General features: G+C 34.5%; 6 protein-coding genes and 1 long non-coding RNA gene across 9 annotated transcripts; 3 read left to right on the top strand and 4 right to left on the bottom strand.

Moving 5' to 3' along the window:
* Positions 1-2,182: 2,182 nt before the first annotated feature.
* On the bottom strand, positions 2,183-4,453 carry LOC111831165. The gene is made up of 7 exons (XR_002834386.1): positions 4,142-4,453; positions 3,919-4,032; positions 3,582-3,809; positions 3,412-3,505; positions 3,159-3,289; positions 2,516-2,575; positions 2,183-2,434 (listed from the first exon to the last, which is right to left on the bottom strand). It is a non-coding gene; the product is annotated as an uncharacterized LOC111831165 (long non-coding RNA).
* A 2,698-nt stretch (positions 4,454-7,151) lies between these two features.
* On the bottom strand, positions 7,152-9,372 carry LOC17888042 (putative pectinesterase 11). The gene is made up of 5 exons (XM_006295921.2): positions 9,086-9,372; positions 8,414-8,573; positions 8,125-8,313; positions 7,584-7,819; positions 7,152-7,467 (listed from the first exon to the last, which is right to left on the bottom strand). The coding sequence occupies exons 1-5, from the start codon at positions 9,370-9,372 to the stop codon at positions 7,287-7,289; spliced, it is 1,053 nt and encodes a 350-aa protein (XP_006295983.2). The 3' UTR covers positions 7,152-7,286.
* Positions 9,373-11,041: 1,669 nt separating this feature from the next.
* Positions 11,042-12,807, top strand: LOC17888844 (universal stress protein PHOS32). 2 transcript variants are annotated; one of them, XM_023784009.1, is made up of 5 exons: positions 11,042-11,426; positions 11,570-11,649; positions 12,143-12,261; positions 12,357-12,433; positions 12,516-12,807. In XM_023784009.1, exons 1-5 carry the CDS (start codon positions 11,195-11,197, stop codon positions 12,569-12,571), a joined length of 564 nt encoding a protein of 187 aa, XP_023639777.1. In that variant the 5' UTR covers positions 11,042-11,194; the 3' UTR covers positions 12,572-12,807. The 2 variants fall into 2 exon arrangements, with proteins under 2 accessions (XP_023639777.1, XP_006296248.1); XM_006296186.2 differs by having other exon boundaries at positions 11,044-11,426; positions 12,519-12,807.
* Positions 12,808-12,877: 70 nt separating this feature from the next.
* On the top strand, positions 12,878-16,679 carry LOC17889471 (protein transport protein SEC23). Its single transcript, XM_006296135.2, has 12 exons — positions 12,878-13,682; positions 13,771-13,944; positions 14,027-14,188; positions 14,267-14,409; positions 14,525-14,600; positions 14,676-14,851; positions 14,948-15,029; positions 15,370-15,447; positions 15,540-15,701; positions 15,797-16,060; positions 16,184-16,288; positions 16,406-16,679. Exons 1-12 carry the CDS (start codon positions 12,951-12,953, stop codon positions 16,535-16,537), a joined length of 2,286 nt encoding a protein of 761 aa, XP_006296197.1. The 5' UTR covers positions 12,878-12,950; the 3' UTR covers positions 16,538-16,679.
* Positions 16,680-17,116: 437 nt separating this feature from the next.
* On the top strand, positions 17,117-18,340 carry LOC17888084. 2 transcript variants are annotated; one of them, XM_023784788.1, is made up of 3 exons: positions 17,117-17,258; positions 17,631-17,843; positions 18,032-18,340. In XM_023784788.1, the coding sequence occupies exons 1-3, from the start codon at positions 17,253-17,255 to the stop codon at positions 18,128-18,130; spliced, it is 318 nt and encodes a 105-aa protein (XP_023640556.1). In that variant the 5' UTR covers positions 17,117-17,252; the 3' UTR covers positions 18,131-18,340. The 2 variants fall into 2 exon arrangements, with proteins under 2 accessions (XP_023640556.1, XP_006295231.2); XM_006295169.2 differs by having other exon boundaries at positions 17,162-17,199.
* Positions 18,341-18,556: 216 nt separating this feature from the next.
* Positions 18,557-20,017, bottom strand: LOC17890407 (putative F-box protein At5g66830). The gene is made up of 2 exons (XM_006295673.2): positions 19,969-20,017; positions 18,557-19,828 (listed from the first exon to the last, which is right to left on the bottom strand). The coding sequence occupies exon 2, from the start codon at positions 19,820-19,822 to the stop codon at positions 18,674-18,676; it is 1,149 nt and encodes a 382-aa protein (XP_006295735.1). The 5' UTR covers positions 19,823-19,828; positions 19,969-20,017; the 3' UTR covers positions 18,557-18,673.
* Positions 20,018-23,629: 3,612 nt separating this feature from the next.
* Positions 23,630-24,675, bottom strand: LOC17888337 (protein RADIALIS-like 2). The gene is made up of 2 exons (XM_006295237.2): positions 24,345-24,675; positions 23,630-23,857 (listed from the first exon to the last, which is right to left on the bottom strand). The coding sequence occupies exons 1-2, from the start codon at positions 24,623-24,625 to the stop codon at positions 23,833-23,835; spliced, it is 306 nt and encodes a 101-aa protein (XP_006295299.1). The 5' UTR covers positions 24,626-24,675; the 3' UTR covers positions 23,630-23,832.
* Positions 24,676-25,681: the final 1,006 nt, after the last annotated feature.

A 25,681-nucleotide genomic window follows, 5' to 3' on the forward strand; every position in this document is an offset into this window, starting at 1 on the left:
GATAGAAATTATCTTTATATGTGTGTAAATTTATATATATATATATTTCATAAATACCGTATAAATACCTTTTAAAAACCTTTTAAAAATCATTTAAAAACCTTATAAAAACTGTATAAACCTTTTAAAAACCTTATAAAAACCTTATAAATGTCTTTTAGAACCTTTTAAAACCTTATAAATATTTGGATTTAGTTTCCCAGTAGTAATGATGATCTTGATGTACCTTATCAACCATATAAAAGTTTATAATTTTTCATATTTGAAAAGGGGTATTTTTGAAAATGGATAGAAAAGAGGGGTATTTTTAAAAAATGGTACACCAATAAGGGTATTTCTCAAAAATTCTCTTTTTATATTGAATGTTTAATAACAATTTTTAAATATGCATGATACATAAATAATTTTGTTCAACAAAAACAATTTACCAACTTAAAAAATTATATTCTTTTTTTGAATACTTTGGATATAACATTCTTACAATATTTGAAAATAAATAACCCTAGACATGCCCTAATCTATATTAGATTATATGATGTTAATGTTATGATTTTACAAATTTTAACACATGCAATATTTTTACTTCATACGTTAAAACGTGAGGTTAAAATTTATGTTTTAACGTAAGCTATGAAAAGTTTGCCATTCTATTTTAATGTATCTAAATATGCCATCCAAAATATTTTGTATGATGAAAAATATGATGAAATGTTTTTGGTTAGAAGTCAAAATAATTATAGAAACCCTTAAAATTTGAAGCTAGGGATGTCAAACCATTCCAACTCATGAAAATATGGGTATTAATGGATTAATGCGTTGATGTGTTAAACTCACGATACGTGAATTTATATTAAACTTATACACCAAACTATAGTGTATAATGAAAATTTTAGTTAAAAAATCAAAACAATTTCTTAAACTTTTTATCAAAAAAGACCTTAAACAAACTAAAGGACCAAAAAGGGATTTTGAACTATCCTATTTGTTTTCATCATATTTTTATTTAACATTTATATTTTTCTAAAAGTGAAAACATTTTGTATAATGATGTTGTTGTTAAAAATCAAAACTTACTTAAAAATATTCATCATAAAAAAACCCTTAAACCTAAGCGTTAAATTTACAATACGTGAAAAACATGTTGAACTTATACACCTCTAACGGACCACAAAGGGACTGGATGTTCGGCCCATTTTGTTTTCAACGTAATTAAATTTAACACTTAGATTTAACCCAAAAAAAACCATTTTTATTTATTCAAAATTAAAACTGTTTAATTGAAATTTGATTTAAAAAATCTTGATAGTTTAAAATCAGAAAATAGAAATGGAAAATATAAAATCTTTTTTTCTTTTATGTATATTTTAGAAGATATAAACATATATCAAAATCTATTATTCTTAGTTAAAAATAAAAGTTAGAAAAGTTATAATATACCTTCAAGGCTGTGATTTCTCCCATATCTCAATATTCCTTAGACGACTCAGACAGTGGCCGTTCCCGAATTTTACACATAATACAAAACAAAACACATCAGAGATTTCATAATTTGACACTAATTCAATCTTCTTATAATTAAAGACAAACTATTACGAACCTGCTAATACCTCTCTTCACTATATAATCCTCTTTTAAATTTCCTCCTAGTCTCTCTGGTGAAAGAGTTTCAGTGGCTAGATTTAATATCCTGTGACATAGATCTTGACTGAAAGAAAACATAGGATCAATAAAAATCATCATTCAATCAATGAAACGATGATGTAATATGTATACTTTGTGCTCTGATCAATCTCTAAACGTACGGATGATGTAATATGTTGCAGAGATCATCATCATCATCGTAAGAATCGACATTCGTTTTCTAATCTTCTGGACCATCGAATCTTGAGTCTGCTCCCTGAAACAAAAGCATAACGCAAGACAGATCTTCATTATCTAACATTGAATACATAAAATCATATATAAGAAGTACAGAAGGAGCATACAATGGAGACAGAGAACCACAAACTCTCAGTACAAAACAAAGAGAGTAATAATATAATACATGAATCACAAGGCTAACATGATAGATAAACTAAAAGAGGTACACCTTTTGGTATTTCAGTGCAGCTTCTGAATCCAAGATTACAGAACTTTTCTTACCATCAGCTCTGTTGATATGGGCTTGACGTTCTCCTGTTAAAGTTAGCAGATTATGAGGAACAACATTTTAAGCAGGATTTATTGTGTTCTAATTGTAAATAAATTAAAAAGGAGAAATTGGTAGCTTTGATCAAGGAATGTGAACGAAATGTGCAGTAGCAGGCACATAGTTTCAATCCCAGAACATAAACTATTAAGGATACTTGCAGACTCGAGAATCTGGGCTCTCTTTCTACAGCTTCAGCTTGCATTTCCATAGCAACTCTTACTCCATTAGGAGGCATGATATCCCCTGGATATACATGTATTAGATACAAAGGCCAAAAGGGTATCCAGCAAACACCAGCAAAGACTCAACAGAAAATTAACTCACTGATCTCATAATGAAGGCACTGAAGACCCCAGTCTCTTTTGCAGCAACATTGATGGCTTCCTGCAAGAATAATTAGATTTCAAAATGTAAAGATGCTTCCGGTATCCAACACATAAAACTGGAAATGCATAATGCATTCCACAGCACATAAACTACAACACCCTTATCTAAGAGAACTAAACTCAAACTCATATAACCAGCTATAATGAAATGGACAACACAGCTAAACAATCAGTTTTTTCAATTTGAAACGAAGCTCAAGTACACTAAAAACTGAACCAGAAACAAAGAGAGCATACCACAATCTTCTCATTGAGAGTGTGCACACTGTTACAAAACAAAGATTTTGCATCAATCCAAAATCGTATATGCATATATGCCATTGAGATTCAATTCTCTATGTTGCAGACATGTAATAATTCTATGTGGTCGAGAAGCAACATGAGCTCAGTAGTAATTTATCAAAACAATGCAATGAAACTCGCAAATCAAATTAGTAAAGCAGTATACCTCGATTATTGAAAGAATACATCAATGACCTCCAAAGACAATATAACCAAAATGAAAAAAACCAAGAGAACAACAATAGACGATTTATTTCATTCAAAGGGACAAGGACAATGAGACAGATAAGTTTGATTACCTCGAGACCATGCATTTTTCAGCTTGATGAATATGAGCATGGGGAATTTATAAAATATGGGTAGTCTCACTTCTGTTACACCAGTCTCACTTTCGTTATACCATCAGGAACATAGTCACAATTAAACTAGCCTGATATAAAACGTTAAGTGCAAATTCAGAATCCAAACCAAATTGAAGCTAACATGTCCCAAACCAAAAGCATGAATTAAGCTTTTCAAGGAATGGTTAAAACTATTGGTAATGAGAATCACCTCATCAGCTCCAAACTCCACAGAAGAAGTCTTTGGGTTTGTAGAAAGTTCAAGATAATAGGTCCACAAATTGAGCATATGCCTGCAGTTTTCACTAATGGAGATCTTTCCTTGAAAACCCAATTAACACGCAGCAGCAATTTGCAATTACAAGTAATAAAAGTTCATACCTATTGAATGAGCATATCCCATGTCATAAAATGGAGCAATATCCAGAATCCAATACATGGTAAGTTTCAACCTCCCCACCAAGATATGTCTACCCGCTTCAGAACAGTTCCTTGAGTTGGCCAAAACGTAACTCAGAGGAATTCCCCTTTTCTGCCATATGTCTATAGTTGGAGTTACACATAGGCTCTACCTTGAATGATCCGTTGCTCTGATTTCAGGAACTGAAACTGCATCAAAAAGAAGTCACATAAAGACACAAAGTCGACACACAGTGTAATCTAGCGTGAGTTAACAAAGAGGGAATGAGGATAAGCTTTAGAAGAAAAAAACGTGTACCTATCTTGTAGTCTGTAGAAGATAAAACAGGTTCTTTGTTAACTCACAGCTGTAAGCTTTTAGTCCAATGGCGTTCTTGGAAGAATCGATATGTTTTATCTAATTAATAAAACCCTAAAATTGGATAAAAGGTTAACTAACGCTAAGACACCAGAGAGATCAACAAGAACAAGACCAAGAGGAAAATTCCAAGTCTGAGTAACAAGAAGAGATCGAGCGGTACCTAGAAGGGAAGAAGAAGAAGCAAGCAAGCAAGAGCACCGCCATGAGGAACCAGAAGAAGAGGACCCAAAAGCCTCGCTCGCCACCACGTCACTAACTCAGCACCGTTTGATCGCCCTGTTACGTATCTCCCGATCATCCAAACCGAATCTCACAACAACAGATCGAGGAGAAGAAAGCTGAAGATATAAGCTTTTTCAGCAACGATAAATCAAAGAAGCCAAGGAGAAGAGGGATCGGCTTCTACAAGAGAACGAACGAAGGAGATTAGTTTATTTTTAAGGGTTTAGAAGAAGAAGAAGAAGAAGAAGAAGAAGAAGTGAGAAATAGAGAATTTTGATTTTCTCGATCAAGGAAGAACGAAGAAGAAACGTTAAGTTGAGAGAGAGAGAGAGTATTTTAATATAAAAGCAAATTAATAATAAAGAGGTTTTAAAAGAAAATGAAATATGAATCACAACGGTCATATTAAAATTTGAGTTTTAAGGAAATCAATGAGAGATTTTGTTACTGTTATCACAACGGTAACTACACTGTCATCTTTTTCCGAAAACGAGATAACCAAGTGATTTAGAAATTAAATTAATACTAACCCATCTTCAACCGGTTAAGGAGAAATATAACCGTTATCAATTTCTCGGTTTATGTTTAAACCGATTCCGTGGTTATAAACGTTTAGACGCGTCTTGTACTAAGTATATACTAAACTAACTAGAGTCGGACCCGCGCTACAGCGCAGGGGAAAAGTTTCGACTTGTTTTTTTTTAATTAACGAAAACATTTTTCTAGTGAAAATTTTTTCTAGTTGTGTTGATAATTTTCATGATAAATAAATATTATTGATTAAATAGTTGCAATTGGGAATGGGGTAACTATTATATTTTCGTTAATCCATATAGTTTACATTTTGGGGGTACATAACTAATATATTTTTTAATAATAAGTGTTTTGAATAATTTTTCCATTTAATTTGAAATCATATTTATGTAAGATTTGGTATTACAAAGTATTTGGTTATAAAACTTAAGCGGTGTATATTATATTCTTACCGTGGTTAGATAGATTTTGACCCGCTCTGGCTGCAATGGAATATTTTTGATTTGATATTTTTTTAAAAATTATAGAAACCTTGAACTACAATTAAATTATTCCGAGTTTTTTGATATTTAGTCATAATAATTAAAAAAATTATCAGGTAAACAGTTGCAATTGGGAGTAGGGGCTGTTTATTTAGTGTTTGTTAAGCTATGTAATTCTAATTTTGATATCTAGTTATATTAACAAACTATGTTTTAACCCACTGTACACCACGGGATTAACATTTTTTTTTTTTAAATAGGTTACAGATTTTGTTGGAATTTATTTAATAATTATTAAGATTACATACTATCAATCTTTACTTAATCAGTTTAATAATTTGATTATACATGTCCTATATTGGTATGGTTGAAGTATGAAATTAAAGATATTTTATTTCTTAGTAATCAATTAAACATGTCCCATCTTACAACTCGTATGTCATATAATTTGTTGTAAGCATATTATAATCCTTTCGTGTTACAACCCATCCCGTCATATAATTGCCAAAATATTAAACTCATGTTAATTTTTTTGGCAAGGTCAATATACATACTTCAAACTTGGTGTAAAGTTAAAATATTAATAACTTAAAATATTTTAAATTTTATATGTAGTTAACAACACTTCTCGTTTTACAACTCGTCCCGTCATATAATCGCCATAAATTAAGCCAATGTTTAAAATCATGGCAAGTTCAATAATACTTTAGTTTAAACTTGGCGTAGAGTTAAAATATTTATAACACTTAAACTTTGAATACGTTTTGAACATTCTATAAAACTTAAATATTTGTAAAATTTAAACATTTTAAAAGTTTCACTATTTATAATATTTTGAAACTTTATAAAAGTTGTAATTAAAAGTTTTAATTTGTTCAAATAAAAACTGGATTAACCAAATAAATTTTAAAATTTGGAAGCCTGAGAATCACGCTTCCTGCTCATTCAGAGTTGGAAACATTTAATTTAGTCTCTCTATTTATATATGTTCTAGACCATTGTAAGAACAATTCTATCCGATGTGGGACATTGCACTTATGCAAATGCTGCAAATGCAGTTTGTATATATGCCAAAGTTTCCATTATTGATTTAGACTATTTAATTTATTTTCCTAAATTGTAAATTCACTAATAAATTGCCAATGTAATAAATTCTTATAGCATTAAATTTTACTAAAAACTCTTGCAAAAATAGTATAATATATATTTTATATTTTTTTACGTTTTCGAATTATTCTATAACCAACTTTTAACTAAAATTTGGCTTGTAATCACCATGCAAATGTTTGTTTATTATCCTTTTTTAATTATGAGAGAAACGATGATACCATTTAGATAAAATATTTAGCGAATATCATAGGATATTCAGGTATAAAATCTCAATATGTATAGAATCAAAGTGAATCAAGGTAGAGCAGATATTACGGTTAAGTTATGGATGAGTATTAATTATATTTCTATAGGTGGTTGCAGAATATATTTTCAAACTCATGTCTAGCGAATATGTTTCTATAGGTGACTACATAATAACCACGTTAAAGTTATTATGTAAAGTACTAAGAATATTCTGTTTTTGTATCTTGTACGCTGGAAAAACGGAGCAGTCGTTTGTATTTCTAACCTTGGCCCAATAAGGAGACCCGTTAAAGTCCGATTAAATTGCCATAAAAATCGAGCAAAACTTTAATGAAGATCCGAAATGGAAGTCGGGTTTTATTTTGTTTTTAAACCGACCCGAGAGAGTATTTGTACTTCTCTTTTACTATAGTAGGGATATTTGTAAATTGAATTTTCTCTTCTTCTTTATATGATTCATTATTTATTTTTCCCTTTTTTAAAAGAAACCTTTCATTGGTTCTTTCTATCTGTTTCACAATTTCTTGCATTTAGTTATGGGAGATGACCTATACAAGAATCAACCATCAAGCTTATTATATGCTGCACACTGTTTTAAATAAATTACACACATTTAAATTACAAGCCATATGTATGTATAAAGGATTTGTACAAGAAAAAAAAGGAAAGAAAATATATTAATCAAATGATGGAAGTATTGTTAATGAGAGTTTAGATTTTGGGAGCAATTTTGAAGTGAGAAGGCGCAGGTCGGAGCCAGTCTTTGCCGCCGATAAAGTCTTTGCTCAAGAAGACAGTTGCTTCGTTGTTCGATAGTTGTTTCGACCATTTCACCCTTTGTCCCCTGTCTGCTCCAGGACCATAACATTTGTATTCACCATAGTATACAGTACTGATCATAAATTAATATTGTAGACAAATATTAGTACACGTATTGATTACTGATTAGTCAATAATATTCATAAGAGTTTAACCATAAAACCAAAAAGGTAAAAAAAATAAGGTTACTTTTGTTTGGTTGAGTCTCCCCATTGGTTCCAGCCTTGAGGTGCGACGACGTTGGAGAAGAAGGAATAAGCAAAGACAACCCTAGAATAAGCTCCCCATGGTCTTCCCAAATACGTCGAGCCTGATCCGGTTAACTTGCATCCCAAGAATGTAAACCCTGATTTCTCTGTCGCCGACGTTCTCATTTGTGCCGTTATCGACCCATTATTAGGCGACAACGAGTGTAAATGACACTTCTACAAAATGAACCCACAAAAAAATATATTAAGGGTTATATTAAAACATGTAATGAATAGGTCATTCTATGTTAATTAAAAACATAATAAAGTTAACTCTATTTAGCAAGTTAAAAAATATAGCCTAAAATTAATCTACAAATTGCTTTTTACAACAAATGAATTTAGATAACTCTTAACGAATCCGATCCTTAAAATTTGGGATATATATATTATTGTATCTTAAGTATTATGTGCATGCATGGTGTATATATTTGAATTAAATTATGAACATGAGTTAGTATAGTTAGTTAATTAGTACGTACTTCATAGAGAGAAGAAGCGCTTCCACAGATGAAATCGGTGGCTCCTTCAATATAGCAGTTGTTGAAGTAATGGTTTCCATTGTCGTCAAGGAGAGTGTCTTGGTACGAAGTTATCACACATCCGTAGAATGCTGCTCTATCCGCGGCCACACGCAGCGCAACTGCTCGTCCCGCCGTTCCAAACTTATTCTAAATATTACAACAAAACAAAACACGTCACGACTATGTCTCTTGTACGTACGTTGTTGTTATAGATAAACTACGTGTATATGTGAGCTGAAAGATTAACCTGAATAGTGAGAAATCGGCATACGAAATCGGACGCGAAGATAGTGAGAGTGGGTGATTCCAAAATGTCTTCACCATCGTTCCATATGAGAAATGTGTTGGAAGCTCGTGTTCCACTCAATGTTATGTAGGGTTTATCCGCAGGAATCACCACTTTTTCTCTGTTTTCAATTCAATCGCCAAATATTAGCATTATACACTTTAAACACCAAATCAAAGTTATATCATATATTTTCCAAAAATAATTTCACAAATATAATAGTAGGTCGAAGCCAAGTACTGGATTAGCTAGCTGATTAAACGAATAGTTTTTATGTAACAACTTCGGAAGAATTATTTGAAGAGCTTAGCTTTTTGCATATAAAGTAAGAGAATATATAGTTTTATAAAAAAAAAATATATATATAAGATTTTAACCCTAGAAAGTAAAAACTAGGGTTATGAAGCTCTTTTTTTTCGCTGAAATTTTTTCATTATATAATACAAGGATGAAATACAAGGGTGGAATACGTTTTTGAAATCCTAAAACCGGTGGGAAACTCAAAGTAGATGTTATAAACCTCTTAAACATTATGATTTAAAGATTTAAACATTAACCGTAAATGTTATACCCTAAACCCTTTAAACTTAATAGTCTTAAATCTAACATTATAGTTTTTATTTTAAAACGTACCGGTAAATTCCAGGCTTAACCCAAATGTAATAGAGTTGGATGTTGTTTAGATTGGGAGGGATAGATTCAATTGCTTCTTGAATCTTAGTGAAGTCTCCTTTGCCCGATTGATCAACCCTTATTAAAATCGCAGTCGAAAAATCAATGGAAGACGAAGAAGCCATGGATGAAGATGTGATTGAAGAGAGAATGAAGATATTGGTGATTATGATATGATAATTATACTTAGCAAATGAACATTTGGAGTTTGTTTTATAAAGAAGACCCATCTTGGCATCATAACCCATGTGAGGTTTCACGTCTTGGCGATTGTGCATAGTACAAAAACAAATACAAAATAAGAAATCAAAGAATGAAAACTATTCAAATTAATTTGTGAAGCAAGAGTGTGAGAATTAGAATTTTAGAAAAGTTTGGTTTACACATAAAGAAGATTTATATATACAAACCAATGGGTTGACTAATTAAAAGTCTAGATGACGTACGTGGTGTGATTAGCCAGCAGCCGAATTCTTATGATCGAAGTTTAAGGATTGCATTTCGTTGCCAAGAGATTTTTATATTATCAGATTCAAAATTTAAATTAAGACACAAATCCTATACACACTACAAGACTTTTGTATGAATTATGGTATATATATCTTAAGTCGAAACCTAGACTACATTTTCTTTTTACATCAAAACCTTCATGTCATTAAGTTACGTGCAATGCAAGAGACTACTATCTCCGAAACTTCATTTCATCAGTAGTAAGTCGATTTATCTACATACCTATAATTTAAAACTGATAACTTAAAAATGGGAATATAAGTAACGTCTTTGATATGTAATTGCTTACCAAATCTTTTAAAACTTAAGTAACTATAGATGATATATATACTTTACGTGTTAGGTTGGCGGCTAATTGCATGCTTCCTGCATTAGTATTAGCAATCAAAAAGAGATAATAACTTATGCGTGTTAAAAACTCAAGACTAAAATGTAAGAAACAAAGTGAGTAATCTATGTTTATCGTCAAAGGCCAAATATACATTGAAAATCGTAATAGATCGATAATAACCAAAACTAAAGTCCATTATATGTAAATATTTCACTACTTCTATAGAACCATTGTTAGATGCACTCAACACTCTTCTTCATTTACATATACCCCTAACAGTTTTTTTTTTTATCAACAAATGCTCCTTAAATACATCCTCTAATTATATAAACTAGACATGTTGATTTTACAACCAGAGACGACCATGACCACAACTGGATATATAAAACTTTCTCCTTGTTGATTTTACAAACCAGAGGCGACCATGAGGTACATTCGCTTTGGCCCCCAAATATAAAGGTGTTAACTATACGTATAAAATTGTTCACAAACCGTAAATAAGAAAAGTCATATATATAGATCATGTTTGCAACTACTACAAGAAACAAGCTTAAGCCATGTAATACTTTTTTTTCAGCGCGTTACTGTAACACGAAGAAACCCAAAAATCTTATCTCTTTTCTTAAAATTATACAAGCCAAGTAGAACACGAAACGATTGGTAAACGAAAACATAGTCAAAAAGTCAATATATTTTTGTTTGCTATTTGAATCATATGCTTTGATTGAATCTGTATAGGTTCTAGATCAGTTACCATTGTTCTTCTTGTATGTATGCATATATGAATATACTCATAACTTAGCAAACAATATCAAGAATAAAGGATTAAAAAGTTACAATCGAAATTATCTAGTCATATACTCATAAACTCATAACATAGCAAACAATACCAAGAATAAAGGATTCTAACATTAATCCAAATGATAGAAAATAAAAGCATTCGATCCTAAAGATACTTTAAGATTTAGTATCTTCTAGATAATACACAAAGTGTCACTGTCAATTAATATAATTTCTTCTGGAAAGCCGCCGACATAAAATTGTGGGCTCACATGAAGAAAACAGTCACGACGCGTCAAAAAGCAACCAAACTTGAGCATTCCAAAGCCAAATAAGACTCTCGATCCTCGGAGACCCAGAAACCAAATTCGAAAACCCGACCAAACCCATTAATCGGAATCTCGAAACCCTTTAGAAAGTTTAAGTCTTTTTTTTTTGTTTGGTCGGAAATGGAAGCTTTGCCGGAGGATGAAGAGTACACTTACAGGGAAGTTGTGTTACCGTCGTTGATTCCGGTGGTTCCGGAACCGGAATTAGAAAGAGAGAGCGGAGAGAGGAGGAGAGGAAGAGATGTGATCGTAGCCGTTGATCATGGTCCCAATAGCAAACACGCCTTTGATTGGGCTCTTGTTCATTTCTGTCGTCTCGCCGATACTCTTCACCTTGTCCACGCCGTCTCAAGTTCGTTCTCTCTTTTCATTTCTCATCTTTACCACGATTCTTTCATTTGGGTCAATGTGATTCGTCCATAGTTCGATTTCAGATCTGAAAAAATCGGAGATTTTGATCCAAGTCTTGTTTTTTTTTTTTTCTTACCCCAATAGGTGTTAAGAACGATGTTGTGTATGAGACGAGCCAAGCGCTGCTGGAGAAACTCGCTGTTGAGGCGTTTCAAGTTACCATGGTTAGGGTCTCCTATTCCTTTATGTTTCCTCTTGGTCTGCCTAATCATGTTTGGAGAAGAAACTGTTTCGTGATTGCTAAGTTAGGGTCTGAGAATTATGATTCAGTGATGACTTAGGTGGCTATATAAACAATATGTTAAGTTGGAGCTTAGGATCGAAATTGTAGCTTACTTTGGTGCAGCTCCTGTGAAGACATTGTGGTATTTCATATGAGAAAAATCGGAGAAATGAATTAGATTGGCTATAGAAACAATGTATAAAATTGGAGCCTAGAATCTAAATAAGAAGGGATATATCAATGTGTAGTTAGTTTTGTCTATTGAAACTCTCTTTTGAGTCTATGCATTGGCCGCATTTGCTATATCAACCGCGTGAATGCAATATCTCTGGTGCGGTTTTTGCATGAAGGCATTCTGATAATTGTGGTACACATATTTTCCATGTAGTCTTTGAATTCAGTGACTTAGCTATATACTTGTTTGTTATGTTTAGGTGAAGAGTGTGGCTCGTGTTATTGAAGGCGATGCTGGTAAAGCAATCTGTAAGGAAGCAGAGAGACTGAAACCTGCGGCTGTAATTATGGGTACACGAGGCCGGAGCTTAGTAAGAAGGTTAGATATATAAGAACAAGTCTTTAGTTATAACACTTATGTTTTGATCTTTAAACTTTCTTGATTCCATATTTCTCTTTTGAATTCTTCTGCAGCGTGTTACAAGGAAGCGTTAGCGAGTATTGTTTCCACAATTGCAAATCCGCTCCTGTCATTATCGTTCCCGGGACAGGTACATTAATCTCCATCATTGTAAAATCGAGGCTATTTTCTCAAATCGTTTGTATATAACAACAACCTTTTGTTGTATAAAGCAGAAGCTGGAGACGAGTCGATTGTAGACTGGAAACGATCAGATTCAAAACCATAAGAAGAAAAGATCAATTCGTGTACAAGTATTTCCCACGAAGACTGTTTGTTTTTCATCTTTCTCGCTATTGTTGCAGTCTTTGTTTCAGTGTATGTTGTTTTTGATACTTCTTCTTCTTTTGTGTGTGTGTGTGTGTGTTTTGATTTGGGTTTTGTAGTTTCATATTGTGTATACAACATTTGCTCAGCAATGAGATTATTGTATTTGTATGTAATGGTCTGATGTGTTTCAGTAAACTAAGCTTTTTATTTATGTCTAGCAGAAATTATTATGTGTGAAACTTTCTTTGACGCATTTCATCGAACACTTGGTGTGCGTCTTTGTGTACATATATATAGATAACAGATTTGGTTTGTTACTAGAGATTGGTGAGTCAACCATGGCGGAGTTTGGAGAGCTCGAAGCTCAAGATGGTGTTCGAATGCCATGGAACATCATCCCCGTCGCAACGAAGAAGGAACAATCAATCGACTCTGAAGTTCCAGTTTCCGCCATTTACACACTCTTGAAACCTCTTCGATCTCACTCCCTTCTCCTACCTTACTCTCCACTTCGTTGCCGGACTTGTCGCTCCGTTCTAAACCCTTACTCCGTCGTCGATTTCTCCGCCTGTATGTGGGGATGTCCTTTCTGCTTCAATCGGAATCCTTTCCCGCGAAATTACACTTCAATCGCCGATAACAACCTCCCGCCGGAGCTTTTTCCTGATGCCACAACTGTTGAGTATCTCTGCGATTCCTTCTCTTCTCCTTCTCCTCCTGTGTTCCTCTTCGTTGTTGATACTTGCTTGATCTCTGAAGAGCTCGATTTCCTCAAATCATCTCTCCTTCTAGCTCTGGATCTTCTTCCTGATACATCCGTCGTCGGTCTCATCACCTTTGATTCGTTAGTTCGTGTCTACGAGCTCGGATTCCCTCACTGTACCAAATCTTACTTCTTCCAGGGAAACAAAGACTGTACCAAAGATCAGCTCTTGGATCAACTGAGTTTCTTTGTCAAGAACCCTAAACCTTCTTCCGGTGTTATCGCCGGTGCTCGAGATGGTCTCTCTTCCGAAGACATTGCACGGTTTCTGTTACCCGTCTCCGATTGCCAGTTTGCTCTTCACTCTGTTCGTAAATTCATTGCCTGAATATATCTTCTCTTATAAATTCCACATTGTGTTCACTAGTTAACTCCAATTTTGCTTCCTGGTTTAGGTTATTGAGGAGCTGGGAAGCAACCCTTGGCCTGTTGCAGCTGATCACCGCCCTGGGAGGTGCACCGGTGTTGCCCTCCGAATCGCTGCTGGTCTTTTAGGAGCTTGCTTTCCTGGCTCTGCTGCTAGAATCATGGCTTTCATTGGAGGACCTTCCACTGAAGGCCCTGGAGCTGTAAGTCCTGTCTCTTATAATCATCCCCATCGGTGGAAACTCAGTTTTAGCTGATGATCTGTCTACCTATGCCTTTTTCTAGATTGTTTCTCGGGAGCTTTCTGACCCAATTCGTTCTCGTAAAGACATTGATAAAGATTCTGCTCTGTATTACCACAAAGCGGTCGAGTTCTATGAGACACTTGCGAAACAACTTGTTCATCAGGGTCATGTTCTTGATGTTTTTGCGTGTTCTGTTGATCAGGTGATTGGATGGAGAAAATGGTTAGAAATGTCTTTCTTGTTTCCCAGCTACCGTTTTATCTAATATGTGCATGTCTAGGTAGGCATTGCTGAGCTCAAAGTTGCAGTTGAGCAGACTGGTGGATTTGTCGTGCTTGCTGAAAGTTTTGGCCACTCAGTATATAGGGATTCTCTCAAACGTGTGTTTCAGTCAGGTGAAAATGATCTAGGCTTGTCCTCATGGTATGGCTTACCTAACTTTCATGTATGTTTTTTTCGCTATCAACATTTACCAATCTATTGTCTGCTATACTCATCTTCAGCGAGTTTATTCTGATGATATGTATCTCTCATACAGTGGTATATTTGAAATTAACTGTTCAAAGGATATCAAAGTTCAGGGAATTATTGGCCCATGCGCATCTCTTGAGAAGGTATCAAATAAAACGTTAGAGGTATTTATTATTGCTTGAGCTTGTTGTGATCACTTTCTTGATGATTGTTTGCAGAAAGGACCATTGTGCTCTGACTCTGCCATCGGTCAGGGACACACAAGTGCATGGAAGATGTGTGGCCTTGACAAAAACACTTCCATATGTTTGGTTTTTGAAATTGCTAAAAGGGAAACAGCTGATGTTGTTTTGCAGTCTCAAAGCAATCAGTTTTACTTTCAATTTTTAACATAGTAAGGATTTTCAAGTTTTCCATCTAAATTATTATTGCTAATTATGGATGTAATAACTTGACACACTTTCTGCTTACAATACTCATGTTTCTGCAGCTACCAGCACTCAAATGGTCAAACAAGACTCCGGGTAACAACTCTTTCAAGAAGATGGGTGATGGGAACTGAAAGCTTACAGGCAAGTTTCAAATAGTATGTTGACAATCTAGTCTTAAATAGGGAGTCAATTGGATGAATTGGGGAAAAAGATTCCAATCACGTATAGAGGACAATAGTTATATTCCTACTTCCTATGATTAGCAGGTGTTAAAATATATATGGAAAACGAGGTGCCACACTCGTGATATTGTAGAACTTTATGGTTTATTTCATCTTTTGTTCTTAGTAATCCATTCTAGTTAGTGAAACGAAGTCAAGCTTGAGATTTCTTCAGTGGTTTGGTACATGGCTATACCGATTCTGTTTCTCTCTTCATATAGTCTCTAATTATTTCTCGGAAATTGCCGTCTGAAGTACAGGAATTGAGCAATGGTTTTGATCAAGAAGCAGCTGCTGTAGTCATGGCACGACTTATTTCCTTCAAAATGGAGGCTCAGGTACTTGATGATGAGAGCTAGTTAGTTTTATTAAGCTAGTTAGATTTTTTAATCTAGATGATTTATGTTTGAGTTAATTTTTTGTTTTACAGGCTATATTTGATCCCCAAAGGTGGGTTGATAAAGCTTTGATAAATCTATGCACCTGGTTTGGAGACTACCAGAAAGGAAATCCTTCATCCTTTAGCTTGTCTTCTCAGTTATCAATTTTCCCGCAGTTTGTGTTTCACTTGCGCCGATCTCAGTTTGTCCAGGTACTCGTTTGCACTGCCCATATATGCATGATAGAGTGACATAGTTTTTAACACACAATTTATCTTTTGGGCTCAGTTAGTTTTCCCTTTTATAGGTCTTTAACAACAGCCCAGACGAGACGGCATATTTCCGAATGATACTGTCCCGAGAGAACGTTTCTAACTCAATCGTGATGATTCAACCTTCACTGGTTTCCTTCTCATTCCATTCACCGCCAGAACCAATTCTTCTAGATGTAACATCCATTGCAGCTGACAGAATCCTAGTGTTGGATTCATACTTCACCCTTGTAATATTTCATGGTTCTACCATCGCCCAATGGCGAAAAGCTGGATACCATAATCAACCTGAATACCAGGTATTGTCATATCTCTCATCTTAGAAGAGAATATGATAAAATAGTTGTATTCTAAGAGTGTGATCTTCAAAAAACTTGTCTTCTAGAGTGTGATCTTCAAAATACTTGTCTTCTTCGTGCCAGGCATTTGAGCAATTGTTGCAGTCACCTCATGACTACGCAGACACAATCGTCAGTGAACGATTTCCCTCTCCCCGTCTTGTCATATGCGATCAGTATGGTTCACAGGTACCTCTCCTTCTCTACACATTCCTCCATTATATGTAGTAATGATCCATTCGTTGACATTGATTGCTTATTATTGTTGTATTAGTTCTTACTCTTGCTGTGTATATCTTTTTGCAGGCTCGTTTCCTTCTAGCAAAACTGAATCCTTCTGATGGAGATGGTCCTTTTGCAGGCGAAAGTAATGTTTTCACAGATGATGTTAGCTTGTCTGTGTTTCTTGATCATCTTAGACGACTCATTGCTCACTGATAGTGATAATGATCCTGCCAAATAGCTTAACAGACATTGTGAATTCGAACTCTTAACAGATATATTCTTGTTTACGTGAGAAAGTGAGAAAACAAAATATAGGCAAGTCTCCTTTTTTACATTGATCAAAGCAAGTTTCCTATTTACATTTATCATAAGAAAGACTTAAAACAGAAATGCAAAACTATCTGGAAACCTCCTAAATCAGAAAAGGAAAATCAACAAAACAACCTAATGTAAAAAAGGAAAAGCAACAAAACCCATACTTCCGTATCATTTATATCGAAAATATTTTATAAGTAAAAATTATGAGACTCATAAAATTTAAACGGTCAAAACTTAATTTATAAGAATACACATACAACATACAACAAGGGCTACCTTGTGTACAATTAAAAACTTCCAGGCCAAATTTGAAGAAACGGCTAAAACTAAGAGTCAACAATTGAATTTTAAAACGCAGCGTTTGGTAACTTGCGCTTCAAGGGCATCTTGCGTGTTCTACCCGCACCTGATTACAACCGAGAAAAGCTATATATATACACGTCGCCTCTGTGCTTGCATAGAAAGCAAAAAAAAACAAACAGAAGAAGAAGAGAAAGAGCTTGCAGAGAAAGCAAAAAAGAAGAAGAAGCAAAGAAAGAGAAACACAAAAGATTCAGGTTAATTTCTAGTTTCGCATCTCTGAACTTATCTGCTCATATGATCGATAACGATGGTGGTGAGTTCTGTTTACGAATTTACTGAATCCATCGCTCATCAAATTTTGAGCTAATCGTTACTTTTTTTTTTTTGAATCTCTGTTAGGAATTTGATCGAACACTTGGTGGGTGTCTTTCTTTTTAGTAATCGTCGTTTATGTTGCTTCGATTTAGCATCACAGAGTGTTTCTTATGGATGATTGATCGATTACAATTCGAATGGTGTTAGGTGATTTTGTATAAGTGGTATTGAGACTTTAGGGTTCTTGAGTTGAGACTTGGTTGGGTTAACATAACTGGTTTTGGTAGATGTAAGGTTTGCTTTGTGTCTACAGCTTTGATTGGATCATTCGTATTCATGAGATGTCTTCTTTGTGTGTTCTTTGTTACAGGAACTAATGACTTCCCAGGAAAATCAAACCGTGGAAACCCCGAAAATCGAAACCGAGAACCCGCCAAAGCCTCAAGTGCCATCATCATCATGCAGGAAGAGGGTGAACGATGATAATGCCACTTTCTTTGAGAACCTGAAGGATCACATGGGTGAATTCTTCAATGCCTCAATGGAGGAACACAAGACTTGTTTCAAAAACACCATGGACAAGGTTCTTTCTCTATTCCTCTGCAACGCTCTTGATGTTGATTTGGCATATCTTTGTTGTAGTCTTTGCAAGCAGTAGAAACGACTCTGATGTGTTTGATACATATTCAAGGATGCTTGTTCATGATTATAATGCATGATTATCTCTGTTCAATCGTATTGTGTTAATGTGTCTGTTGTTGAATGTGATAGATATTCGGGAAGAGTGATGCAGTTGCAGAGAAGCAAGCTGTGGCTAAGGAAGCGGTCGAGATTCACGCTCCTCTACAGGCAGCAGCAGTGACTAAGTAGACAGAGAGAGATTCACAGCTAGGGAGCTCAGAAGGATTTATCGAGTGTGTTATCTTTTTTCTTGTTTAACTCTAGAAAAAGTTTTTTAACTTTATATGGTCTCTGCAAAAAGTACTCGTCTAAGTATTGTGGGGTGTTAATATGCTCTTAGAACCAGCTTCTATCTCTTTTTCAATCCATTCTAAATCATATATAACCTGTTTCTATTAATCATCTATACAAAATTTTCATTTACAATATGCAAGTCTTTTTAAATCATGGGTTTTTACATAATAATTTACACACATAGAAGCAGCAAATCAATGTATCTTGCAAAACCAATTGCTTGCCATACATTGTATTTCCTATCCAAATCTGGTTAGAACACATTGAGAAAATATTATTTTCCTGTTTGCTAATAAAATTCTCTATTTATCTAGAGCCCTTTGAATAGAAAATACAATTCTTTCTCAATAGTTAAAAGCCCAACTTCGCAAAAGTTTGCTTGAAAGTCAATACAAAGTCTCAATAGCACATAACGAAAGATAAAACTAATATAAAGAATCATTGTCGTTTGAAACTTGGCAAGAACCATCGGGAACGAGATAAGCAGGGAAAGGAAGAGCAAGCAGATAGGTGGAGTTGCTGAACCTTGTTTGAATCAAGGTTGAATATGAAGATTTCGTTTTTGTCATACTTATCTTCAAAATAGGGAGTAGGATTAGAGAAGTAGATGGAATTGGTAATGATTCCTGGCATGTCCTTGGCTAGAACAGTGATACCCAAATCCAAAAGAATGGCCTCGTCTCCCAAAGAAACAAGTTTCTCCCACTTGTTGTTCCCTCCTTCCATCATCTTGTAGATACCAAAGTTCCATATTTTGGACAAACTGGGACGAATGCACTTAACGATTAAGACATGTCCGGCAAGAGTGACAACCACATTAACCTTAAAGTGAGACAACTGGTCCTTGCATGGAATCCCAGCTCGTCGTATCCCATAACCTCCAGGTAATGGTTTTAAGCACCCACTTACGCTAGTTTTGAAAACTCTGAGCGGAGTATCATCTCCAGAAAAATCCAAAATGTTGAGTTTACCATAGTTGAGACAGTAGAGCTTTTTGTCCTTGAAAACCATGCTGAAACACTCTTGCAAGGAGGTCGGGATTTGTTTCCACGACGTGTCTCCTTTCTTGAAAGAAATGGCGTAGTCTTCATCAGACATTCCGATAACAAGATAATGTTTGGTTTTCTCATCGATCCATAGAATGGGACAGGTGAGTCCAAACCCTGATTCGAAAGCCGGTAGATCGATTCTCTCGCGGGTTAGGAGATCCAGAATATACAGGTTAAACTGATGTCCCTGCATGTATTTGTATTGAGGTTGCATCAAAAGCCAGCTTCTATAAGTCGCCACACAAAAGCTCTTGGCAAAATCGTTGCCGAGATTTGGAGTTTTGTACATCTTCTTTTCTTCAGGATTGAACAAGAGACAGTAATCGTTGTCGTTGCCGCCTTTGCAAGGGAATCGAATCATCCAAGGGATTTGATTATTTGGCTGACAACTTCTGGAAACTGATAGCCAAGATGAACAAACGGATTTAGCTCGTTGGAATCCGGAAAAACCAAGGCGGTCAAATACCAATCGCAGGAGATCTGAAGGAAGCTTCGACCAGCAATGGCAATGGGGATCCGGTGGTAGCGGAGAGGCCATGGAAATCTTAACAAAGCGAGAGAGAAGCCAACAGTAGGGTGAATATATCTATCTAACTAACTACAGTAGGGTGAATATATATATCTATCTAACTAACTACAGTAGCGTGAAATATTGTATTTAAGAGAATTCCACACTAAACCAACCAATTCTCCGGTTACGAGAGCTCCTCCAACACGTCCCTCCTTCCTTCCTTCCTTCCTTCCTTCCCAGTGTTCTCTCTCTCGCAAGGTTAGGGCATCATTATATCATGATGGTCTTTAGCTCAAGAAAATCCTCAAATATGTATTGGGCCTATAGCAGCTATCTTGTGGCCCATTCTGTATTTGTAAACCATGGCCCAATTATAACCACTTTCCAGACAAATTTCTTTGTCCATCACATTTTATTATTAATAATTGGCAGCTAAAAGATAGAGAGAGAAGAAAGGCTGTGAAAAATGGTAGCAAGAGCGGTTTCAGGTCGTGCCCAGTGTGTTCTCTCAAAAGCTCCGGGAAATCTTCCTACAACATTTATGAGAAACACAAAGCATGATTAACATCCAAAGGATGTGGTTATTATTTTAAATATATTTCGATTTACACTCATACAAAGCACATGTTTTATACATATATATATCGTACGTGCTATATATATATATATATATATAAAGCTTTTATTTTTTTCTCGTTACATCAACTGTGTTTGAATTCTACTCTTTTCATAGCAAAAGCTGGTTAAGTTCATAAAATGCAATCTCTTATACTCTACCTGTTTATCATTTTTTATTCTCCAAGGTTAATATTTTCTAATAACACTGTTAGCATCGAGCTGAACATAGATATCAATAAAACAGTCGGTCTACAAAATTACCGTGAAGTCATCTGCTATGGCGAAGTTAGCATTGGAACCCCAGGCCAGTTATTTAAAACTGTGTTTGATCTGGGTAGTAGTAACTTGTGGGTGCCTTCAGCGTGGTGGCCTTATCCTGGCCATCCAAAGTTTAATGCTGCAGCCTCCACAACATTTTCGAGCGGTAATTTTCTTTTTGTCATGCTCTTCTTTCTATTCATCTATATTGCATACCTTCTAACTTTTAATTATCTCATGTATATGTAGAAGGAGAAATTGCAGAGATAAGATACCATGAGGGTGAGGTAAAGGGTGCTTTATCTCAAGAAAATGTTGAGTTTGGTGGTCTTCTACTGGAGGGTCAGGATTTTATTCAGGCAATTACGCCAAATAGTATCTTTGAAAATGTGGTGTACGATGGAATTCTAGGTTTGGGGTTTCCAAAAATGGCAGTAGCTGAAACGGTCACCGTTTTAGAGAACATGATTAAACAAAACTCCGTAACGAAAAATATTTTTTCGATTTGGTTAAGATCAACAGGTGGAACAATAACTTTTGGTGGATACAACCAGGAGCACTTCAAAGAAGAATACCATACATATGTTCCGGTGATAACAAAACCGTACAAAGATTTTTGGAAAATAAAGTTGAATTCAATTTTCATTGGTCAAAACCCAACCAAACATTGTGTTAAACCGTGCACAGCAATTATTGACTCCGGGATGACGGATACCTTAGGTCCAAAGGTAAAAGAACTAAACTTTAGTGAATATATATACGTATTAACTGTAAGTTTGTAACCTCAATTTTCATTAGTAAACTATGTTTTTCTATGTTTATAATATTTAGAATGCAATCAATGAGATTAATATAGCAATTGGAGCATTCGATAATGGAGGAATAGTTCAATGCTCCGCAGTTGCGACGTTGCCACTGATAACGTTTACCATTGGGGGGAAAAATTTTCCCCTCACCCCAAATGAGGTAATCATGTTTATCTTTTATTTTTTGGTTCATTTTTGTTATGTTCATTGCTTTTTTTCCATGACAAGTTTACAACTCTTTTGTAAATTAGTACATTGCCGAGGATGAAGGTGTATGTTTTACTAGATTTGCGAGCACTACTGGTGGGCGCTGGTAAGTTCTACTCTTTTTTTTTCGTTAAAAAAGTTCTTAACTTTGTTGCATTACAAGTATTGTTTTTACGCAAGTCTCTAAAATGGATTGGCATATAGGTTTCTCGGATTAGCTTTTTTGCGAGTTTACCACACTGTTTTTGATTTTCAAGACTTCAAGAATCCTCGGATAGGCTTTGCTACTGCAGTAGCATAAAGAAGAAACACATATTTGTTTCTTATGATAATATATATATATATATATATATTGATGCTAATAGCAAAAATAAAATAATACTAATAAATATGAATTGTAAGGTTGTTATGTTAATGGAATACAAACACTTCAATATGTTACATGTATTTTATTTTTATGTTTTGTGGACTGCATAAGAACTAACTCTTTCCAGCAGAGTGCCTGATAACGCTTGAGAGACGTGTACAACTTATTTTTTTTGGGAAAATTTGCTATATAGTACGTTTTATTACCCATTCCTAAATTATCTATTAAGTTAGTCATGCCAAAATTATGGATTTGGTTTCTTCTACCGACCTCTCTCTCGATCACTCTTAAAGAGAATTTTTACCAGTAAAGTATCTTGCAAAATAGAGACCATATATTACTTGCCATATTAATTATAAGAAATTAACATTATGAACAATGACTTGAATAATACTACGTTGCAAGTTGCAAATGTATGGATATTAATTATAAGAAATTAACATTATGAACAATGACTTAAATAATACTACGTTGCAATTTGCAAATTTATGGATATTAATTATAAGAAATTAACATTCTGAACAATGACTTGGATAATACTACGTTGCAATTTGCAAATTTATGGATGGGTTTGGTTTGTTTATGATTAGAAACTATCTTAGCTGCAATTTGCAGATATTTTTAATTTATCCAATTTCGAATAGAATGCTACTTTAATTCAATGTTTTTGGAGGAATTGTGAATAAAATTATCTATTTATCAAGAAACACACTTATTTACACACAAAAAAAAAAAAAAAAAATCTCCTTCAATAATAAATTTTTACTTGTTCCTCTTTTCTACTTTTCCGATCCCTCAACCATAAAGTTTTTACTTGTTCATCACCAGATTTTTTACTTTTCCCTCGAGAATTTTTTACTTGTCCACACAAGATTTTTACTTTACCCTCAAGAATAATTTGTATTTTCCTTCTGAGTTTAACATGTTGAGAAAAGATAAAATTATATCTAAAATTATGGGCTTTTACAGTTTTTACTGACACCTTAATTTATACTACTTTTAAAGAAAAATAAAAATTATTGTATTCTTCCAAATAAATAGAAAAGAGCAGCATACGGTGAGAACATATATGCACGTACTCGTATACCGTTCGTGGGCACAAAATTCGTATCCGTACAGTACAATACTATACCAAAAAAAAAAAAAAAAAAAATTGTTATATATCGATGTTAGTGAATTCTTCTCTCGGTCCCGTGACATGATATCTAGATTCCCCCATAAACAGTAGTGTGTCACCAATTATCTCATATCTCTCAATTGAATAATCTCAAAAACTTTTCAACATTTCGAAGAACCCTAATAACAGATTGGTTGATTCGTTTATTTCGAGACCTTTCTTCTTGTCTCATTCTCCTATCCTTTTGCATTATTGGATTGAATCTTCATTATAGTATTAACTCTAATCTAATATTTTAAAATTTGACTTTGGATTTTTCTATTTCGAACCAAGCACCATATAGATTTGCTTCGATAGGTTCGTTGATTTCGAGGTTTTGTGTTTTACTGATCCGTGACCAAATGATTCGTTATATAAGCATAATATATAATTAATGATAATATGATCAACATTTTAATTGATTCTTCAGACATTGGTTTTTTTTTCATTAAAGAAGAACCCTAAAATATAATACAGATTGCTTTACTTCCAAGCTTCGTGAAAATAACAATTAAAAACATTAATTGAAAAAACAAAACATACACACATCTCTCTCTGCGTTGGTTCTCTTTTATTTTATTACGTAGTAGTTTTAGGTTCTTTTGGTTTGCTTCTTCTTCTTCTTTCACTGAAGCTTCATGCTTCTCATCCTGCAACCAAAACAAAAATAATAATGCTAATTAATTAACAGACTTAAAATCTTGATTGTTTAATTTTGTTTAAATTTTTGCATGTCAAACAAAGTAAAATGATTCTATCATTGTGATGAGGATTTTGTTTTTGGAAGTTTCTTGGGCGGCAAGATTTGGGAATTTTGTTTGTGTGTGTGCATGGAATGATTCTATTTATAGGCATATGTTTTTTGTGGGAGCTTTTAGTTTGGCTTTGATAAACTCTGAAGAACACTGAGAAGAGAACACTTGGCTTATCTAGAGCCTCTCATAACTTAATATGATGGAGAGAAGTCAATAGAATCTTTGTAAAGTATAACAAGCTTTATGCTGAAATAGACATGTTCCTTTTTTGTGTTAAATTGTCATATAGCATAGGAATAGAACTTGTCTATAGAAGTATCTTATAGTGGGGATACTATTATAGATAAACTAAGCTGATTAGTTGTAATGATTAGTATAATACCTCTTTTCCTCATCACGCAGCCTGCCTCTGTTGGTAGCACCAGTAGTCTTGTAGTCAGGGAAAGGCACGTGACCGTTCTCGATGCTTTCGATGTCACGCACGAGAAGGTCATACTGTCTCTTAGCTTCTTCGGGTGTCTTGCCACCAACGGCTCTAGCAACATTGTACCAACGGTCAGGAGTGTCTTGGTCGTAGACAGCTAGAGCACGCTCAAAGGCTTTGTTCTGCTTAACAGTCCACGAGCCTGATGAGCCATAAGAAGACATTGAGCCTGAGGCCATTGTGTGTGAGTATTAAAGTTGTGTAAGAGATTCTGAGGAAATGATAGATGTGTAGTGTTGTATTGCACAGATGTCGTGGAGTCCTTTGCTCTTTATAAAGAGATTGAGGTGGGAAGAGGGTAGGGCCAGTTTTGTAAGTCTTTGTCTCTATAGCTAGAAAAGAATATCTAAGAGCAAACACAATTTGTGGAGATGAGTATCAAAGATCCAAAAACTAATCACCCAAAGATTGCGTTTCTCCATCCACATTTGGCATATGATGCTCACTTTTCTATAAATGTTATAACTAATATGTTTACTTTTCTTTCCCAATTAGTGTGGTTCTTGACGTCATTCTCTAGATTAAGCTTGTTATCAGAAGAAACAGTTTTAGGTAATATAAATATATAAAAAAAAGTTAGGCCAATGGTATTAAGTCATGCATGGAACAGTACTGGTCTCTAATCACAGCACAAAGCTCACGTGCTCGCGGAACTAATAAGAAAAGTTATGTCTTTGGATTAATAAAAGTTAGGGACAAGTCTATTTTCACATTTGACTATTGAGATTTCGATCTTATCAAAAATCTCATGTGATTATGAAACATTTGTGAATATTAATTTGTATCCACAAACAAAACAAAAAAGCTAGAGAGCTATAGCTTTATCGTGTGTTCACCATGAACCATATATTCTCTTGTAGAAGGATTTAGTGGGAACAAAGCTTTTAACCATGGGATTCTCTGACATATCAAATTATCTAGCTGTAGTATTAGATTGATCTTTCCGTACGGTCATCGACATTTTTGTTGTTGAACATAAAAAGGTCAACATTGTTTACCTACCTTTGTTTTTTTTTCCTTGGCATGTTGGGTCTACCTCCCTTGAAATTAGGCAACTATAATATGGATTCTTGGTGGTTAAATTTGTTAAATAGTCACTTTTCTTGGTGCACATTCATATTGTTTTTTTTGTTCTCTCTTCTTTGGTTGTTTGAATGATTGAACATGGGGAAGAACCAAAGATTTTTAGAGCTGTCTTAGTCTTTGCTGTGATTTTATTGTTGTTGGTGTGGTGG

Source organism: Capsella rubella, unplaced genomic scaffold (genome assembly GCF_000375325.1).
Source record: "Capsella rubella cultivar Monte Gargano unplaced genomic scaffold, Caprub1_0 scaffold_4, whole genome shotgun sequence".
Taxonomy (NCBI): Eukaryota; Viridiplantae; Streptophyta; class Magnoliopsida; order Brassicales; family Brassicaceae; genus Capsella; species Capsella rubella.

Excerpts from the sequence above, each read along its gene's own strand:
- LOC17888042 (XM_006295921.2), bottom strand. The coding sequence starts at position 9,372 with ATGGGTTATGATGCCAAGATGGGTCTTCTTTATAAAACAAACTCCAAA. Across the intron at positions 8,574-9,085 it reads GTTAAGCCTGGAATTTACCG|AGAAAAAGTGGTGATTCCTG; the intron begins GTACGTTTTAAA and ends AATTGAAAACAG. Across the intron at positions 7,820-8,124 it reads GCGCTTCTTCTCTCTATGAA|AAGTGTCATTTACACTCGTT; the intron begins GTACGTACTAAT and ends TTCATTTTGTAG.
- LOC17888844 (XM_023784009.1), top strand. The coding sequence starts at position 11,195 with ATGGAAGCTTTGCCGGAGGATGAAGAGTACACTTACAGGGAAGTTGTG. Across the intron at positions 11,650-12,142 it reads AGGCGTTTCAAGTTACCATG|GTGAAGAGTGTGGCTCGTGT; the intron begins GTTAGGGTCTCC and ends TGTTATGTTTAG. Across the intron at positions 12,434-12,515 it reads CATTATCGTTCCCGGGACAG|CAGAAGCTGGAGACGAGTCG; the intron begins GTACATTAATCT and ends TGTTGTATAAAG.
- LOC17889471 (XM_006296135.2), top strand. The coding sequence starts at position 12,951 with ATGGCGGAGTTTGGAGAGCTCGAAGCTCAAGATGGTGTTCGAATGCCA. Across the intron at positions 15,702-15,796 it reads GCCGATCTCAGTTTGTCCAG|GTCTTTAACAACAGCCCAGA; the intron begins GTACTCGTTTGC and ends TCCCTTTTATAG. Across the intron at positions 16,061-16,183 it reads ATAATCAACCTGAATACCAG|GCATTTGAGCAATTGTTGCA; the intron begins GTATTGTCATAT and ends TCTTCGTGCCAG.
- LOC17888084 (XM_023784788.1), top strand. Across the intron at positions 17,844-18,031 it reads TCAAAAACACCATGGACAAG|ATATTCGGGAAGAGTGATGC; the intron begins GTTCTTTCTCTA and ends TGAATGTGATAG.
- LOC17890407 (XM_006295673.2), bottom strand. The coding sequence starts at position 19,822 with ATGGCCTCTCCGCTACCACCGGATCCCCATTGCCATTGCTGGTCGAAG.
- LOC17888337 (XM_006295237.2), bottom strand. The coding sequence starts at position 24,625 with ATGGCCTCAGGCTCAATGTCTTCTTATGGCTCATCAGGCTCGTGGACT. Across the intron at positions 23,858-24,344 it reads CTGCGTGATGAGGAAAAGAG|GATGAGAAGCATGAAGCTTC; the intron begins GTATTATACTAA and ends TTTTGGTTGCAG.